This window comes from Alosa alosa, chromosome 6, assembly GCF_017589495.1.
Source record: "Alosa alosa isolate M-15738 ecotype Scorff River chromosome 6, AALO_Geno_1.1, whole genome shotgun sequence".
In the NCBI taxonomy this organism is placed as follows: domain Eukaryota; kingdom Metazoa; phylum Chordata; class Actinopteri; order Clupeiformes; family Clupeidae; genus Alosa; species Alosa alosa.
The window spans coordinates 27238184-27258988 of NC_063194.1; the positions used below are offsets into that span (position 1 = coordinate 27238184).

The 20805-nt window shown below is 39.6% G+C and overlaps 1 protein-coding gene across 3 annotated transcripts; it reads left to right on the forward strand.

Annotated features, from left to right (window-relative positions):
- The first annotated feature begins 289 nt into the window (after nucleotides 1-289).
- On the forward strand, nucleotides 290-20423 carry elovl1a (ELOVL fatty acid elongase 1a). Of its 3 annotated transcripts, none has more exons than XM_048246864.1 (9): nucleotides 290-434; nucleotides 10636-10738; nucleotides 12155-12236; nucleotides 12362-12552; nucleotides 12672-12752; nucleotides 16098-16154; nucleotides 18298-18403; nucleotides 19592-19731; nucleotides 19833-20423. In XM_048246864.1, the coding sequence occupies exons 3-9, from the start codon at nucleotides 12176-12178 to the stop codon at nucleotides 20142-20144; spliced, it is 948 nt and encodes a 315-aa protein (XP_048102821.1). In that variant the 5' UTR covers nucleotides 290-434; nucleotides 10636-10738; nucleotides 12155-12175; the 3' UTR covers nucleotides 20145-20423. The 3 variants fall into 3 exon arrangements, with proteins under 3 accessions (XP_048102821.1, XP_048102824.1, XP_048102823.1); XM_048246867.1 differs by lacking the exon at nucleotides 290-434 and adding an exon at nucleotides 4228-4312; XM_048246866.1 differs by lacking the exon at nucleotides 290-434 and having other exon boundaries at nucleotides 10508-10738.
- The last annotated feature ends 382 nt before the right edge of the window (nucleotides 20424-20805 follow it).

The following is a 20805-nucleotide window of genomic DNA, read 5'->3' on the forward strand; positions in this document are numbered from 1 at the left end:
CTGGACAAGGAGTTTGTTCAACCTCGTTTTTGGAATACCCCCTGGTGCTCACAAGCACTCTATAATCTTTGATCTTGTAGAGTAGCCTACACAGGCACAACCAGACATCCAATGGCTGAACAGAGGCAGCAAACATCAATAACAGCATGCACTGGCTGAAAATGAGGGAAGACTAATTAGCCTCTTGAATGGAAGGGTGTGCCCTTTAATTAGGAGTAGGCTAGGTGTGATTGGGTACATTCAGATGCAGGCAGCAGCTTACATGAATGGCTTAAAGCAATACATGCTGGACTTAACCATGCATTGCTTTAAGGCAGTGCTGTAAGCGCAAACCTAAGGATGAATGCTCCTAATATCATCAACACTCTGGTGAAGCAGGACAATGTGTTACACCTGTGATAGGCTAGTTGTTGGAGTAAGCGTCACATTAAAAGGTGAGAAGCATCTAAGTACAAATACTTTATTGTGCTACTTAAACAGCAGTTTCAGGTATCGTATCACAGGAGTATTTTTTCCAGCAACTTTTTACTTTCACTCCCTGACATTTTTAACAGACATCTGTAGGCTACTTTCTACGCTACATGTTCAAAACATGTTTGTTACTTTCCTTTTAAAGCATTTGAGGGAATTATTAGTTGTAGTTATCAGTTATTTTCATTTTGCTTCGTTGTAGCCTACTTTCCAGACATAAAGACTGATATCAGCCATTGCGCAGGGCCATCACTCAAAGGGACTAGGGGTGCCAAAACAATGGTTAGGCTATTATACAATGGAAAACATTGCTTTAATTTATCTTTTACATCACACTTGACCACAATAACCTATTATTACATGGACAGGAATGTGTAGGCTATCCTTACCTACAGAGGCCTTTAACAGACCGGCGTCACGCAATCCAGCATAATATTCTTTGGTCACCACTAGTCTGAGATTTACGGCTCCTATTGACTCCCATTCATCCCAAAAACGTGCTCAAACTAACGGCAGTGAAAGCAACCATGTCACTTTAATAATAAATTACATTTTTGTACTTTATACAAAACCCTATAGCAAGAATAACATAAATCTGCTGGAGCAATGTGGAGAAATGTTGTGAAAATGTCAGTTCCTAAAACAAGATTTTCGAGTGTGCAATTTACATGGCCACCAGATAGAGCCATTTCACTGCACTTCGGGCCTTTGTTAGTGCAGTAGGCTACAATGGCGGCATCTGGTGGCCATGAAATATTTATTGTCCAAATGACTTACTGTCTTTTTGCAGCTTCAGTGGCATTGCCCACATATCCATGAACATTTCAAATCCTAAAAATAACAATTGTTTTGTGAAAAGTATCTAAGTATCTCAGAAGGTTTGAATAATAAAAAAGTGCCTGATCAAACTGCAGCTACGGATGAGATAATACTACATTCACTGATATGACAATATACAGTATGGAATTATTTCACTTTGTTTTGTCAGTCATCTCATTTGAATTTCAGCCACTGTTGTCTGCTTCTCGTTTCTCTTCACATTAACCACCGCTTGCTGATGTTTGTGTCCTTGTAAATATTAATTTATGGTGGATTTCCAGTGTTTAAGTATTTTCTTGCAGGAAGTGCAAAACAATTTTTCTTCACTTTCATAAAGCACCATAGCCTGATGTCATACTCAATTCTAGTCAGAATTTGAAGCCTGATACTGCTCCATTGGGACACGATTATTAAGGGGCTTGTTTCAACCAATAGGCTAGCTACAGGGGGGAAATACCTCTGCACTCAATTGGATAGACCAACTAATCAGAGTAACAAAATGACTTACGGTGAGCTTTAAGAACACCCGAACCATTCTTCTTCTCCACAAATGCTTGTGCCTAATATTTTTCTGGTCGTTTTTAAAGTTATTGCGCTGTCAATATCTTATACAACACCCGATGATTTTGATTTGATTTGATTTGCCGACTCTGGTACAGGCAAGCGCGCCGGAAGCACCGGTGCCCACTTTTCGGGGTAAAAAAAAAAAGGCAGTTGTTGACCACAACACCGACACGGCATCGCGCAGTGGTTCCCAAATGGGGGTACGTGAAGGCACTCCAGGGGATACGTGAGATGTTAACCCTTTCGAAGCCGATTGACGCAAAGTGCGTCAAAAAACACGCTTTCTTCTGTTACATTGCTCCGCAACTGTTCATAGCAGCGAGAAGCCTTTATTGCGTGACAGCAGAAGTGGGGCTTTCCAACGAGATAACGCACTTGTCTGTACGTTAAAGTATGAAGATTAAAAAAATCATGAAATTAAATCAAATTGCATCATATTTTCAGTCTCTGCGTTCACCTGCGCACCCATTACTCTCGTTTGAATTACAGAGCTATCATTTGATACCAAGTACATTCTTCTGGGTTATAAAACAGACGAAGTGACGGCAAAATAATAACTTAATATAGCTCGACTTACCTCACGTTTTTCTCTGTTTTTGTGGCAAAGCATGCTTATAATCCAACGCTATTGTGTGTTTCTCTATGGCAAAGAATGTTCATAATCCGGTTTTGAGATCCTAGCAAATTCCTGCATGGCATTCAATTCAAGGCTCACATTGCATCCCAATTTGTTCGACAAAGAAACACCTTTTTTCCCTTTACTTTGTTCATGGCAATGCAGTAAAAAGTTGTAGAGAATCATGAGTGCAGACAGGCACACACAGGCTTACACGTAAACTCGAGTCAGGTCAGATCAGTTCGTGTTACAGATACGGAGCGCAGAAAGGTCATTTTTAATCATTAATTAATGTATAACATGATTACAGTCAAACACAAAGGGAACAGGCACAGTTGGGTAACTAATTCTAGTGTCGTTTTCTTACGGGGATAAACAGTGACAGGTTACCGGGGGACCTTTTAGGATAACCTTCAAAATGTAAGTAGGTTACGTGCAGATCTTTTCATCACAGTCATTGACAAGGCTTGACTGCGTGCACGGGACAGAAAATGGAGATTGTGATCATTATTATTGTAGGCTATAGACTACCTCCTTTATTCCTTGAATGGAAATTCAGGTTATGCTGGTGTGTCTGTGTCTGTCAATATCAGGCGCAGTTTATTTTAGCAGATTATTCATTTAGAACTTGTAGCCTAGACTAAATCACTCTGAGCGTAAAAACACGCTATACTTGCAGTCCAATCCGCTTGAATGAAACCACCCGAAATCACTACACAGCACCTAACATAATGACAATTTTTGTTAGTCTAATAATAATTTTTAAAAAAGTCTATCTTATATCGTAATATCCCACGTGAAAACGTGCGTGAATAGTTGGCCTCTGGAATTGTCAAAATTGTTTTGGGAAACCCAGCCCGAAACCAGCTTTTTTTTTGCACCCCCACTTTCAAACTCGTTCCGGCGCCGCTGGGCACAGGGATAGCTGCTCCACAAATCCATACCAAAGTCGGGACCACTGACTCATCTCTGTGTAAGCTACTCCTCAACGCAGCTGACGTTGGTGGTAGGCTATTGAGCGAACCTTCTCGAAACGCGCATAAAAAGAGTTAAACTCATCAGTCAGAAAAGAGTCAGTGAGAGGCGTACCAGAAGTGATGGATTTGCTGTCGAAGTCGCTGATGGTCTTTAATCCCTGCCATAAGCGTCGGGGGTCATCCAGTTGGATGTGAGACTCGATCTCTGTATCGCAGTTTGGCAGCCACTTCTCGACGGAGAGCATAGCACGCCACTTCATAGTCACCCATATCCCCTGACTTGAACCCCGCGTTATATGCAGCCGTGCGTGTATTCACCGCAGTCCGGGTCGATTTATCTACCCAAGGTTTCTGGTTAGAAAAGGTCTTTATTTGACAATGTGTTGCTTCCTCAGCCAGCATGGGCTACTTATGAAACTCGTTGTTTCCGCGAACTCACTGACATCAGCAGAGCTCTCCCAGAACATGTTCCAGTCAACTGCGTGTAGCTCATCCTGAAGCGCAGCTAGTGATGTGTCTGACCAGCGCTTCACCACCCGACACTTCAGGGGTTCTTGTATGAGCCTTTGTTTATATTCCGGTAGAAGGAATATAACGGCATGGTCCGAGAGCTCTGTTCTAGAATCTTTGGTCCGAACATGGCAACAAATTATGATTCCTTTTATGAGTAGGCTAGCCTACATGACAAAAAACTAGGCTTGTGCTCTTTTCCTGAGTCTATTCCCAACTCCAGCGGGTTTTCCTGTTTTTTCTTCCGTCGCCCTGGAGGTGCATTCGGACCTGCATTCACTTTACCATGAACCCCTACGGCTTCGCGAAGTATTTAAGGTGGCCATGAATCAGTTGGTAAAAGTTCACCAAATAGGTGAATATAATGACAGCCGATGACCAAAAGTGTTCTACTGTCATAGCCTACTGTAGCCTACGTTATCAATGCAGTAGATAATTGTTAAAATCATAGGGCCTACTTGAATTTGTCCACAGTGTTAAAAATAACTAACTGTATAATTTCATTAGGCTAATTATGAGTTGTAGCCTATTAATTATACTTGGCTACATATGTTCATTGTGCATTAGGCCTACCAGTTTTATATAGATATAAAAATGCTAAATTTTTACAGGTTATCACATTTATATAGGCCTATATATAATGTATGTATATGTATGAAGGTGTATGAGTTTGGTTCCAAAACATATCTCATATCTCCACTATATCTCTTTTAAAAACATTAATAAGTCATGTTGTTTAAAGGTGCCATGTGTTAAGAATTGAGGTAAAAATATCCAAAAAATGAGCTAGATGCATCAAAAGAATGAGAAAAAATAAGGGTGATGTCATTAAAAAAAATGACAAGGTATAGTGCTGCAGAGATATCAACCTGAATTGGCATGCTAAATTACTAGCCACAGCCCGACAGGTGTGATAATACCAGTTTCGGCCATGGGAGGCAGTATGCGGGCAACATAACCACCAGCCAAACTGCAATACACGTTTCTCGGTTGTTACTCTAGGGTAGACCAAGTCACTTTCTGGAGGTATACTGCCCCCATCTTTTATGGAATGTGGAGTATGAATTGATTTTTTTTGCGGACATTACACATGGCACCTTTAATTGTGTATTTCAGGTATCATTAAAATTGCAGTTGTTTTGTTGAGTAAAGATAAATGAAATAACAATACCCAAGTACAGTTCTACTGAAATTACTTGGAAAGCACTCCTGGTAAAGTTGAGTAAAAATGTTAGTTCATAATGGAACTTGTTAAAAAGGTAAGCCCTGATGAAGGCCTAGATGTAGGCCAAAACATGTTGGCATTGTTTTAGTTCCACTATGAACTAGCATTTTTATTAAAGCGGTTTTATTCCTAAGAAGAGTGCCTTGGTGTCCCACCTGTTTTTTGAGAATTTCGTTTTTTGCCAAAGAGCACCTTCTATTTACAAATATATTTTTTACACCATCTTGAATGCCGTCACGATTACAACAAAAAATGGCTTGACATAATTCACTTTATACAGTATCTAATGAATCTAAATATATGAAAATCCACTTTTTGAACTAAATTAGGGAGTAAAAATAACTTTTCCAAAATATTCTACTTTTTTGAGACCCACAGTCTGTTGCGGTTGAAAGAAGGAACTCCTAAAGCGCCTGTTTGAGGGCAGTAGAAGTAGGGCGGTAGTGTTATTGTTTAATGTAGGCTAAATTGCTTTGGCCAACTTGTTCGTTCCCCTCTGCATGGAGTTGTCCTCCATCTTAGGCTACCAACAGCTCAGTTGCATGGTCAGTCATCATATTTTAAGGGTTCTAAAAGATGACCACATATTACACTGAATCCTTTTCGTTGAAAAATGAAGTCATCATGCAGCCACTTTGTCAGCAGCATGAACACTGACAGTGATGGTTCATTTCTGATGTCAGATTATTATTTGCACTAGACTCTTCTCACTTATACTTTTACTCTTATACTTATACTTTACTCATATGAAGTAGTATTAATCAATATGAGAACCCCGTCCCCCTTGGCCAGTTGCACCCTGCTTACAACAATGAGGGTCCATCAATGACATTGCATACAGTAGGCATATTGCTATTTGCAAGAGACACATTTGTAAGACACCCTGATCCCCAAAGGGATGCAGGGTGTAGCCTATGTTTTCTTTACCCCCTCACTCCTTATTCTCCTTGTCCCTGCTATATACCGCCGGCTCTCTGTCCCTCTCCTCTGTATGGCTGTCCCCTCAGTGTTCTTTATCATGGGGCTGATGTATATTAGGATTCTTTGTCATAAATGCATCTAATGGATTTTGTTTAAGTTGTTTTGATATGTCTGCTCTGCTCTTGACATTGATTATCACAATAATCTCATTAATACAGCACTTCTGTATATTCACTTCCTCGAAACCCCAAGACTAGTAACCACAGGGTATGCACATACACAGCAAAAGAGGACCAATAGCCTAGGCAGTTACGGTGTGTTTCCATTGCAGAGATTTCTTTTTTTTTTTTTTTTTTTTTTTTTAACTCCAATGAGAGCCACCGAAAACCAATCAGTTCAGTGTGTTTGTGTTTGGACCATGAGAGAGATGCAAAAAAAGTCTGGCCATCACAGAAACCGGGCAAATAGATCACTGAAGATGCCAGTTTAAACACTCAAACTGAGGACAACCACTAGCATTTTTAGATGTTAAATTTCATTGAAAGCCTAGCAAGGCAGCTAGGATATATCTAATGTTAGCACGAAAACCATGAAGGTCGTGACCTTATTGTTTTTATGAGTCAATGAAGACCCCTGTTTACTTTATTTAGAAGTCAAACCTTTGAGCTGATAGCCTAACTAGCTCGCTTGTCTCCGCTGCCAGCCATTACAGCTAAACTGCCTGCTGTTTCTACGTCCACGCCCATGAGGTGAGATTTGGTAGGGTGAAATTTGCACTGTGTTTTGCTGTGTGACAGATACCACATAGGAGAACACTTAAACAACTTAATTACAATACACATTCTGTCTGTAATGCGATGCTGCTGCTGCCATTCTCGTCTTTACACATGTATGTTTCCCATTAATAATGATAAATATGTCTCTTGTAGGCTACAACATGAGTTTGTTTAGAAAAAAAAGTTATTTCTACTGCTTGGGAGAGAGTACATCGCCTTAGATCTTGGGGGGAGAGAGAGCTGTAGAAAAGTAGCCTACTGTCCTCACCTCATAATTTGATTACAGCCAAGACAATGTTGGGTTTCTGCCACAAGTATACATACAGCATATTTTGTTCCACTTTGATAACATACAATATTTCTTATGACACAGCCTAGCCTCTTTAGACTTTCAAATGTCAGTAAAAGGTATCAGTTATGCAATGTCGATGGTATTAGTATTCATGTCAAAATAACAATTAAAACATATTTTCTCTGTCTTCTGAAAACTTGCTTGCCTCTTGCGTGAAAAATAGGTGCCTTAAGCCATGCCTGCAGTGCACAGGCTCTAACCTGCTAACATGGACACCGAAATGAAAACAGACAGATAACATTAGCTGCCATGCACATGCCACGCATCCGATATGAATCGGGCGTGAGACATTAAAAAATATTAGGCCTACGGTCCTCATTACGGGTGTCTGAAATTATATTACATTCTTCCTGGCATGATGTCTGACTTTTTTTACCTCTTTGGGGATCTGCACCTTTTTTGGTTGTAAAGACAGTAAGGGAAAAGAGTATTTTTGTTATTTCTGTAATTATTGGAGAATGCCACCCTTAAACTTTACCTCATCAAAAAATTACGTTGTTACCAAGCTGTTCCTCTACCCTCCCTGAAAATGTATCTGGTGAAAATACAAAGTCTCGATTAGGATCACACAAGAATGTGATGCAGTGGTGCATGCTGCTGACATAAACAAAAGTCTGGTCTTGAGTCCATCCAAGCAGCAATGCATTCACAGCTGTGTCCATGGAAACTAATGAAATGATGACCAGTCTTCTGTCTTCCCCTGAGCTCAGTCTGCATTCTTAACGTTAGACAAATTGGTTTCTCATGGTAATGTGGAAAAAACTTTTGGCTCAGAGTAACCAAATTTATCCAGGACAGAACACCCTATTGTTATAAGAATAACACTATATCGTTTTTCTGTCTGTTTTGGAGTTCATGTCTTCTAGCCGTTGTCACAGCAAGATAATTGCAATCTTGACACCTAACAGAAAGTGTGTCCTGTCATAGCAAGCAGTAACCAGTTCCACTTACACATTCAAATGAATGAGGTTTAATTTAGTATTAGTATCCTTGTTTAAATGGTTGTAGTAAAGTCATTTTTTAAAATGACATTTAAATACAAGATATCCAACGGAAGAGGATTTTTCAGGAAAGGCTCTAACAGCCTTGGGGGGGCGGGGGCTTATGCCTTTAGTTATACAGGACAGTTGAGAGAGTGATGGGAAGCGAGAGATGAGGTGGGATCGGAATATGATCCGGGCAGGACTCGACCCCGGGTCCCCGTGGGCACATCGACCCGAATATGGTCACCAATTGCGCCACAGTGTTGCAGTTATTCATCCCATCTTTTATTTTGTTATATCATTTATATATCATATAATTTCAAAAGCAATGGGAAAACTGAAACCTTTCCTGAACTCAAATGAGATACTATAACCCTTTTAGTCAGGCTTCAAAGCCCAAAGTTTTTCAAAGCCATAGCACTGAAACAACTTTGTTAAAGGTTAGTTGACAAAGAATTTGTTACTCACATTATATTTAGGTGATAAGGCTATCCTGATTTTATTAAATCTTAGCGGTGCCTTTGATACTGTGGATCACAGCATACTTTTGGTTCACCTTGAACAATGGGTTGGCATTTAAGGTACAGCCCTACATTGGTACAGCTCTTATATTAAGAATAGGACATTTCCAGTGGCTCAGTTTTCCTCCTCTGTTTGTATGCTCCTGTAACAGAGGTCGGTTCAACCGCCGCTCACGGCCTTCGAACCCGCCACCTAAACACACACCGGCATGGGAGTCGAACGCTCTAACCACTGAGCTAAAAGGCCAGGCTTCCAACTCAGCAGTTAGAAGGGTTCTTAAAGTTAGGGGTGTGAGGATTTACACACGCAACTAGCATGCTAGCTCAGTTCGCCTCCATTACACTCCCACTTTGGTGATTTTATCAGAAAATATAGCAGCTCCTTCCATTTCCATGCTGATGACTCTCAGCTGTATCTCCCACTAAAATAGGGACTCCCTACAGCCTCCTCTGGAATGTCTTGAGGATATCAAAGGCTGATGGGCAAATAATTTCTTCTGGATAAACAGCGACAAAACGGAAGTTATCATTTTTGTCTCCCTCAAATCTAGAAGCGCTGTTGTTGACAAGCTAGGTCACCTCACCAAATAAGTTAAGTCTTGAATACTTAAAACCAGGATGTTATTCTTGTCTCAGAGCTTTGTCTTGACAAAATAATCAGTTTGTTTTAAAATGGCTATAATCAGTTATGACTTATTGCTAAATTAAAATATTTTCTGTTTTATCATCTGGAAAAAGTCATCCACACCATTATTACATCACATCTGGATTATTATAATTATCTGTAAAACTTCTGACTGGTACTAGGATGCGGAGGAGCATATCACTCCAGTCATGGCCTCTCTGCATTGGCTCCCTGTTCATTTTAGAGTTCATTTCAAGATTTCACTGTTTGACTTTCACTCCATGAGGGGTCCCCGGGCCCACAAAAGTTTGAGAACCCCTGGTATAAACAATTGAGGAATGGACACATATTCAGACGTTATGGCCACCAAAGGTTGGGAGTCACAACTTTCTTTCGCCTCTTCGTACCATGCTAGTAAACACGGTTTCTGTAAAATGAACTGAACGATTGAATTGTGGAGAATCTAACTGATCTAATGGTGTATACAGCATGTCCATATTGGGGCATGTCACTTTAAAGTTTGTCAAAAGCATGAGTAATCTGGCTATGACGACATCTCTATCTCTGCCCTTGACAGTTGAATTGAATGAATAGTTTTCATGCCTCTCTGGTCCCCCTCCCTTTGTCATACTGGTAGAAACGGATGTGACCACTCTAGAGGCCTTGAGTCTATTCGATCTGGAAAACCAGTGAAACCTGTTTTACTGGAATGCAGTGAAACCGACTGGGGCACTTTGAGAGTGTGGGTGGGTATGGCTCACCCAGAGACTGCTGGTTCCCTGCAGTTTTAAGGTAAAGATATCCATTCTCCATGTTGAAACCAAAGAGAGAAACTGTGAGACTCCTTGGTCTTTGTGGCATCACATTGCGGTGGTTGTATGTTTTATACCAACTGAATATTATCTGTGCCCAACCAAACAAAGAACCTTTTCATTGTTTAATTCCAATTATGGACAAGTAGGCGTAAAAGAGCAGCCCTTACAACCACTCTAGCAGCCAGTGTCCAACCAGATCAACAAACAACATCCAATCACAACAGTGGGGTGGGTGGGTCCAGAAACACTAAAATCAGGGTGTGCCCCAGAAACTAAATGGGTGTTGGCTCCAATCTGTGTTCATCCGCTTCTCTTAAATCAAGGTGGTAGCGTGTCCCTCCCTTGTCTGTCGTAACACAACTTAGCCTTTCAGTGTTACACCTATTTCTGAACCACACAGTACACATTTTTGAGGAGCAAGATTGCAAGGATTTACACACTCATTCATTTGTTTTTACAGCCACAATTTCCTCTGTCTTCATGTGAGTTGGGGTGAGTGGCAAAGTGGAACTCTGTTCAGGTACCTGTGGAAAAGGTTGGGAACATAGTAAGAGATCTAACAGGTGAGTTTTCAGCAAGAACAGTACCTAACATTGGTCACTTATCTTTTACGCTCCCCATTTCACATTTAAACCGTTGTTTTTTCTTAGCATGTCTTAAATTGATCTTCTTTCAGTGTTTCGGGAAAGGCTTTATTTAATACATTGACCTCTATACTGTACATTAATTGTGTCCAGATTTCTAATCTTCATTCCACTAGTTGAACCTGTTTTGCTGTCACAATGTTAAATGTTGCTTATTACACGGCTCTTCACAATGCAAGTAGAACGCTCCATTGACTTAATGGGATTTCCCAAAGTTCAAGCGGTCATTATTTTCAACTAGAGGACCTCTGAAAAAAATAATGACCGCTGTCAATGGCAACGGAGTTTGTGCTTCTAATTCAGGTCTTTCATATCACTCCGCAACTACTGGAAATTCATTCAAAAGTGAAAAGCAGACGGTTGATCAGCTGTGTCCTAAAGAATGTTTGATTTGAACATGTTTGATGAGAATGTTTGATTTGATTTGAAGTTCAGCGTGTGTTGTTGCAAACTATTTGTTTCTCAGCAAAAGCCACAATGAACGGTGACAAATAGGCTATAGCCTAGGCAATGTAGGCTAAAGAGTCATATCGTGGGGAGTTTATTGTTTCGTTTTGGCAAATAGCCATGTAATAAGCATGATAATGTATAGAACGCCGGTCATTATTGGGGAAATGAGTCCCTTCAGGCGACCGGTTTGCCCTGTCGGGACTTATTTTCCCAATAATGACAGATGTTCTATACATTATCCCTTACCTAATGTTTATGCAAGATTTATAGACCAGCCTTGGAAAAGATGTTCTTAATTATGAATTAAAATTCACAATTTTAATGCATTAACATAGAAATACTCCAATTGGCTGTCCAATTTTGAAATCCTCTGACTCTTTATAGCTAAGGTTCACATTGGTCATCTAAGGATGTATGTTTTTCACTCCTCCTTCGGTCAAACCTGCCAGTAAAGGTGGTTCCAGGCACAATGTTTCCCTTGTAGACATACGACTTTCATTTGTAAAATTGAAGTTATTAGGGAAATGTTTTTTTCCTTAGTGTGAGGAAGTATTATGCATACATTTTCATCTAGAACCAAATACTTTTTAATAAAGCGAAATGTTTAAGTTATGATTCTCACACTTGAGAAGTCTTTCAGTTTCATGCTAGCCCATTCTAGTATGATCATCCCTTATCACCTGAACATTCTGTGGTTCAACATTGTCATCATGATAATCTGAGTAGAAGCATATTCTACATACCTTTTCATCTGTTTTCTCGGGTTGTGTTGAATCCATGCTCTTACTCCTTCTTGAAGACTGTGCTCAACCAGTTTTTCCTATGAATGCATCTGGAATTGCCCATTTTCAAACATCATTTTCAACCATATTTAAATTTTTCCAGATATCCATCCAAAAACAAAAGATGATCCAAGAGGTGATGGCAAATATCTTGCAGTTCAATGATTATCTGCTCAAAAGAACAGGTAAGGGACCCATTATTCTTCTAACATGTTATGTTATTGTGCTTGGTTGTGTTCTTGTCAGTCTTCAGAAGGGAATTCTTGCTATTTGATATTTTGATGCTAAAGATATACTACTTAATGCCCAGATCATCGTGTCCGAGACTATCCTTTGATGCAGAGCCCCATCCAGATGACCCTTATCTTATTGGGTTACATATTCTTTGTTCTCTACGCCGGGCCACGCTTTATGGCAAACCGTAAGCCTCTTCATCTCAAGACAGCCATGATTGTATATAACTTCGGCATGGTGGCTTTCAATGCCTATATTGTATATGAGGTGAGTGGCTGAGTGGTGATGTTTTCACAGAAAAACAGGAACATTTAATTTTTTGTATTTGGAGATTTGCATTTTGAAATTGTATTGATTGACGTCACATGCTTCTTTCTATCTAATAGTTTTTGATGTCTGGCTGGGGAACTACATTTACCTGGAGATGCGACATTTGTGACTTATCCAGCAGTCCTCAAGCCCTTAGAGTAAGTATAAGGTCATCTGCCCTCAAGCTAATTGATAAGTCATCCACACTGATTTAAAACCAAAGTCCTTTTAGGTAAGTCCCTCCACTCGGCGGCCTTATTACATTTTGCTTTTTGGGCACTTATCGGGCATCAGAAATGCGCAACCCCATCCTTTTTTTTTTTATGGAAGATTTTTTGAGTGCTGTGTCTCCTCATTAGAAAGTCTCTGGTATAACCACAACTAGTCGCATGTTCTCTTCTTTTATACCCCGCATCTCTATGATTATGTTTACTTTAAGAGGTTATTTTCTCCCACACACAATGAAATGGCAATCACCAAAAATACAGCAGTATTGTCGGTCATATTGCAGCTAAATTGTGTTCCATATGTAGATATTTCCTGCTGGGCGTTGTTACCTCACAGTATTACTAGCCTTAACTTGATTTTCATGTAATTCAGTTTCTTTTTTTTTTTTTTTTTTCCCCATCTGGTGTTGCTTGTTTTATTGTGTTTAGTGATTGATTAGTACATTGATAGCCCATTACCTTGGAATTATTGCGTGTCAGTTTACGAGTTTGAAAGTAAGCTTTCCTACTGTCTTCTTTCTTGCCATTACAATATAAAACAAATTTGACTCTCAGTATACCATATGTTACAAGGTTTCAGGAAAATGTATTTCTTATGATTAGCTAGGCACAGCAAGAAACATTTGATCGTTTTTAGCTGAGAAAAGAAGGGAAGTGATTTAAAAAATCATTTTAAAACCAGATATTTTTTGCAGGATAGTTTTGACCTGGAGAGAGATCTAGAGAGGCTTGCTGTCTCCACCTATAGGCCAGTTCAGTGTAGAACTTGTTCTGACATTAAGGGCCCTATTTTGGCGATCTAAAATGCATGGTCACTGGCAAATAGCTTAAATACATTTAGGGGTTTGTCCAGTCTACATTCGGGGTGGTTTTGTTCTCAAACGTCAGGCGCCTGGTGCAAAAAGGCAGTTTTTATGTCTCTTAATCAGTCTTGGGTGTGTTTTGGTCATAACCTCCCTTTAAAGTTTAAACCAATGAAAATTACATCTGTCATTCCCTTTAACAGCAAGCAACGCAACTTCAAACAGCGCATCAGTATTTTGATAGTTAGCGGCACATTTGAAGGAATCTGCTTGCACATGGGACCGTATGGAACAGGTATTCCACTAAACCATGCTTTACTAAAACCTAGCAGAGTATAGCCTACACACATCTGCACTCGTCTGTTATTTGAACTCATAGGCAAAGTGAAAATAATAAAATGGGGCCCAAAAGATTTAGGTCATTTTACTCAAATGAGGCATCATAAAGACTGCTTGTATGCCATTAATGAATGCAGCAAGAAAATAAGCATAGATGATTCCAATCCCACATTAAATGCATAGAAGTGAACACAAGATTTTATGCTTGGAGACTTGTGTGGAAATCCTGTGCCTTGATTAACCTGACTCGATGACACACTCATGCTCTTAGAGCAGCCTCGGCCTACTGGTTAGCGCTTCGGACTTGTAACCGAAGGGTTGCCGGTTCGAACCCCGACCAGTAGTAACAGCTGAAGTGCCCTTGAGCAAGGCACCTAACCCCTCACTGCTCCCCGAGTGCCGCTGTAGCAGGCAGCTCACTGCGTCAGGATTAGTGTGTGTGTGCTACACCTCACTGTGTGCTGAGTGTGTTTCACTAATTCATGGATTGGGATAAATGCAGAGACCAAATTTCTCTCACAGGATCAAAAGAGTATATATACTATATACTTTATATATATATTTATATAGGCTATCTTCATTCCCATTACAAATTTGGCAAGGTTATTTATGTAAGGGATAATGGATGGCGTTCGATTCATTCACATGTTCAATGCATGTTCGAGGTTGTAATATGGCCCTGACGAGCAGGTCAACCATGGTCTCAACCAAGTAGTTCTGACATGTTACTGTAGGAATCAAAATTTGTTTTCTGGACTGATCTCATGAAGACACTTTTTTGGAAGTTGGCATTTTTCAAGTCGGGTCTTCCAAGTTCATGGTTGTGAAAGCAGCATAAGATACCATCATTGGAAAGGCAGTGGACAACAGTGCAGCTTTATGTAGAAAACAAAATGAGGAGTTTAAAAGCAACTGAGAATTGTATGTGTACTTGCCTATATGATCTGCGAAAACAAACTGTCTTCAAAACTTGTGGAACTGCAACTGTAGTTGTGTAGCTGTAACATAATCATGTTTATTTGAGATAAAATGGCCGCTCAATCAAAACCAAATCTGATGAATTCAGTATACAGGAAAGATGTTAAATTCCTTGTGCTATTGCTTGGGGACCCCGCTGGCCAATCAAAAACTAAGCCAAATAAATACTATGCAACATGCCACAGGATACAACACCTACGCACAATTGTCTTGAGACAGCCGCAACAGGTGTCACTGATTGTACCCAGGACCCATGAGAGCAGTTCTGTCAGACAAACATGCCTGATTATCTACATTAGAATTACCCATGAAAATGAGATCTACCATTTCTTTCAAGTTATTTAACAGAGGAGCAGCCAGACACCTATACGTGAGAAGACTAACCCTAAAACTTATGGTCCATGATTCTGTGAAACACATCAGAGATGAGTTATTTTCAGAGGTTCATTGATTCTCTGTGCATTGTACATTTCCTCTCAAAGCACAGAACAAGCGAGTGCTTCTCATGGCTCTCCGAGAAAGCTATCTAACCTTGCATGGTCAAACTCTTTGGAGACAACTACAGATCTTCCCATGAGAGGGTCAGATACTGGGGCATTTACTGTATGATAAAAAAAAATGGATCCAAAAAAGTTGGCGTGTTCCTTTAAGATTGAATTGACGTGTCACAGAAGAGAATCTGCACAAATTACTCTCCACGATTTTCAAGCTGAAGGAGAATTCGGTGCCACAAACCATATTCTCTCAGACAATGTAAATTGAATGAATGCCTCAATGTTGAACAGCCCATTGTTCATCTCTGTGCAATGGACCAAGGACTGGTTCCTCTCCCTGCCTCCTGCAGATGAGCACTCCACAGAAAAGCAGAAAAAGACGACAACAAATCATCAAAGCTTCAGACTGGTTTCTTAGTCTAACAAGTTGGTATACACCAAGTTTGAAGTTAGTTACTACGCTTGTGTATTGTGTTTTGTATAATTACAGCCTCTATGTCTAGATGGGAAAAAACATGAATACCAACTTTTCAACCCCCCGGTCATCAGTCATTTCAATATTCCAGTTCTGCAAAATGGCTGCAAACTCTACTTATTTAACTGCCTGTTTGGTTATACCATATTTTGTCTCAGATGTTCAAGTAGTCTTTCTTTCTTTTCAGCTGGTTCGAGTGTGTTGGCTGTTTTACTTTTCAAAATACATTGAGTTAATGGACACGGTAAGTGACCCTTTTTACAATTTCAATTGATATACAGTACTGTGCAAAAGTCTTGACACCATTAAATTGGCTGTTTTTGCTAAATTATGATGATAAACGGGGGAAGCTGGTAACCGATCCGGTTGGTCCTGGTTCTGGCTCTGATGCATTGTTATCAGAAGTGGGAAATAGATGAATTCCACCTTGGACCTTATTGAAAAGCTACAGCTGGAAGAACTCATTGCTGTGCTTAAAGGTGCAGTCAAAGTCAAAGTCTGCTTTATTGTCAATTTCTTCACATGTCAAGACATAAAAAGAGATCGAAATTACGTTTCCCACTATCCCACGGTGGAGACAAGACATATTTTACCAATTAGGTCCACAGAGAAACCTAACATTCAAGTAAACAATATAAAAAGTAAAAATAAGAAGGCACATACAATGAAGAAAATAAGAGCAGCAAAATTTGAGTTGAAAATGTGCAATTGTGCATACAGTAGACAGTCAGTATAGTAGTAGTCAGGGATTTTGCACAATTTTTAAGCCCATAACATTTTCTGTCACATTCAGCAATCATCTTCTCAGGTCTGCTAGCTGCCCATTCCGTGAGGACACCGTTAAAACAACCCGGTTTCTGTAGGCAGGCTCCGTAAACTGGAAACAAAGTGGGGGCAGCCTGTCTTCCAAACAAAACGAAATCCTGCATGGAATTTTTTTCTGGGAATACTGAAGAAGGGTTGAGCTACCTCTCTGACGTGTTTCGTTTGGTCCTTGGTTAAAATATTATGTATTTGACTCAAGCGTCTGTGTTTATTTGTATTTAAGTTTATTAGCAAGATCCTTGAGGCAGAGTTTTGAATTAATTGAAACCGGTGGAGTAGCTTATATGGGATGGCAGACAGGATGGAGTTGCAGTAGTCAATGTGGGATGTAACATAAGAGTTGACCAGGACTTCTGCACTGTGCTGACTGAGGGCTTGGCGTAGTCGTGCAATGTTTAGTAGGTGGAAAAAGGCCCCATGAGAAAACTGTTGATGAAGGAGAGCATACTGTCTAGTACACTGAGATTCTTGACCTGAGTTGAGTGTTCATCTTTGTGAGAGCAGATTTAGTTCCAACAACAATACCTCAGTCTTATTACTGTTCAGCTTCAAATCGTTTTTAGTCATCCACAAGTTTACATCATTGAGAAAGGGGATGACAACGATGTGCTGGGAGGGAGAGAGACAGTAGGCTTTTCCCGGGCTGATAGTCAATAGTAAACCAAAGCAGTCGACCTTAACCCTAGCCAATTGGTTAATTTTTTTCATACTGACACTGGGCTGGCCCAATAACGGCTCTTATCAGGTCCCACCCCTCCCACTTTGGTTCGGAGCTTGGTGAGTTTGTCAGTTAATAACAAATAGCGTAACAGTAATGTTATTGGAAAGTTACCTTTTTCGGCCTGTGCTCTATATTCGCCCTTTTACATGTATGTCACTTAACTCCTAAAGAAATGCAAGCACTCACCCCATAAGGGTATCTCAATTATCTCTGTACCAAAAATGACATTGTATAGGGACTTGAAGAGCTGTAAACAGTGTTGTAAGGCTATGTGTACAAAACCGCTTTGTGCTGTAGTGGAATTTTGAATTTGCAACAGGAATTATCGGGCTAACCGTTGATGTGCCCAGTGAGTGAGTGGGTGGAAATGGGGTGCCCAGCACAAAACTCTGAGCATGGTCAACATGCTATATGGATATTTTAGGCAGTAAAAGCTCCCGTTAAGAGCCAGACCAGATTTTGTTCAAATCTACACACTTATGGCTACTGAAAAATAAGGTTCATCAAACATTATTTTGAAGTATTCAAAAAACATCTTTGTTTTCAAATTTTTGAATGAAAGGGGTGGAAATTAGTAGTTTTAAGATACATTAATTAACATCAAAGTGAAATGAGTTCATGTAGCTGCACTGTACTGAAATGAATCTGCTATGTAGATGGTATACTGCAAAAAGTAATTTCCTGCAAGGAGCAACAAAGTTTTCAAATGTTGCGCTGTTTACATTTTCTATTTGTGGTCAGAAGTATTATGTATTTCAGCATTTCCAAGTTCTCATTCAATAATGTTTATTTCAATTCTATTAGTGAACAGAAACGATAAATCTGACATTTTATCCAACAGGTATTTTTTGTGTTGCGGAAGAAACATAGCCAGATTACATTTCTACATATTTTCCATCACTCTTTCATGCCATGGACCTGGTGGTGGGGCATCACACTAACACCTGGTAGGTTTTATGAATGGTCTGAATGAAAATAGCTGAGCACACACACAGAGTGTATACCCATCTTTATGTATTGCACTGAAAAGAAATGTGCTCTATAGCACTACAATTTTGATAATCATACTTTCCTATATCTATGTTAATGTAAGCTTACATTTTAGTACTGTGAGATTTCAATTTTTCCTTGAGTAGTTTGTTATCTCTTGTTAGTATTTTTTATTAGAATGATGGCAGTTTTATTTGATCATAGCAGAAGCTAGTGAATTATCAATATAATTTATCTAATATATTCCTAGCCTGACGAGCCAGACCCACATTAAAATGTAGGGTCTGGGCACTCACCGTTCGCAGTGCTCAGTCCGAGTGGCGGGATAATCGGTTGTCTTTCAAATTCCCTCTGCACGCAATAGGACAGCGGCAGCGCTATGAGTCCCATGCGTTTCCAACCAGCGGAGCTAATTGGCTAGTTCAAACGTTTGCCAACTTAATAAAAGCTTAACTCGTGTCACACTGTTCGCCAGCAGCAACATCCATCTTATTTGTTTTCAAGTAGCAGGGAATTCAAGCCAAACCGTTGCAACTCTGCCATCAATCATTATGTTAAGCCCACCTAACGACTCTATACACGATTTTATTGGCCTGATTAAGTTTCGATTTCTGGAGCTCACAAGCCAACGGAGAGTTGCTAGACTAGCCCTGGCAGCCGTTAGGGGCGCGTCTAGATTTCTAGGCTATAATATTCCCAGATCAATAATTAATTTCTCTCAGTTAATGCATGTATTTTTTTTTTTTTGGGGGGGGGTGGCATACACTTTCATTCAATTTCCACATTAGAAATCAAATATGCCTCCTCTAACTTCTGCATGCAACATGGAAAACATATTTTAGACCTTTTAGGACATTTCAACTTAATTTCTTGCTAATTTGGCAATAGTGTAACATGTAAAATTAATAGCAGGTTTAAAAGATTAAATATGTTTTTATGCCTACATCATGTTGACAGTGTCCGTACTCCCTATGCTGCAAGTATTCTAAAGTGAAACTATGATTAAGCACATCAGTGTTTGTCTATTACTCTTGTAATTGTTACAAATCTATCTTTTTGGTAAAAAATCTTGTTTTTGGTAAAAAAAAAAAAAAAAAAAAACTGTCTCAAAGATAATTGAGATTAATGCTGTCTCTTCTGTGTAGCTGCGGGAATGGGTACATTTCATGCCATGGTGAATGCTGTTGTCCATGTCATCATGTACTCGTACTATGGATTATCTGCTGCTGGGCCTCAGTTCCAGCGGTACCTTTGGTGGAAGAAATATATGACTGCCATCCAATTAGTGAGTATCAAACCAGGGCTGAGGAGATGATCATGAACTGCTACACATTCTGTATTTTCTTTTCTAAATCTTCGTTCAATCGTGTTCTCTCTTCTCCTTAGATGCAGTTTGTCCTGGTTTCAGTCCACATATCTCAGTACTATTTCATGGAAAAATGTGACTTCCAAGTCCCCATTTTCATCCATCTTATTTGGATCTATGGTACCTTGTTCTTCATTCTTTTCTCCAACTTCTGGTTCCAGTCCTATATCAAGGGCAACAGACTCCCTGTCCGGAACCAAGAAAAGCAAACAATGAATGGTATTATAAGTGGTGGAGAAGCAATTGCAACCTCATGTGATAAACAACTAGAAAATGGTTCCACACACCAATTAAATGGATTTGCCCACCAAGGGAAAGTGAAAGAAGTGTAAAAAGGACCTGATAAAGCTTCAAAGTTTCCAATAGCCCAAGTCTTGTATTTCTAAATAAGTGTCAAAATTGTTCCTTTTTACATGCACCTTATGCACAAGAGATGAAATGACGTAATTTGGCAGTTGATTCCTGTTCTTGCATTGTATTTATTAACTGGTCTGGGGCTATCTATTGACACTGTCTTCATCTCATGTATGAATCTCACTGTTGCTAAATGTGTGTACAGTTCCATAAAAAATGTTTGTTTTCATTTATAATTAAATGCTGAAAAGCTAAAATTTTGTTCAGTCAGTTTTGTTCTGCCACTGCCAATACCACAGGCATTTTACCCATTGCAGACCTTTCCTCTTCTCTTTGATATCAACATTCCTCTTATCCAAGGGGATCCCATGGTAAACATGGCAGTAAATGGATTGCCATTACCATTTGGCATAGGTGCTGCTGCAGTAAATATCCTAATATAGCATACTGTCACCACGTTGCTAATGATATAAAGAATGTGAATTATAAAGACTATTAGTAAATGTTATGTAGTCATTCATTTCAATTGACTGAATTAATGCAGGTATTATTTAGCAATTCACAAGTGAATATGATCTAGTTCTGTTCAGAAGCAGTTAACCCATTGAAATCTGTTGCATTGTCGCTGAAGCACAACAG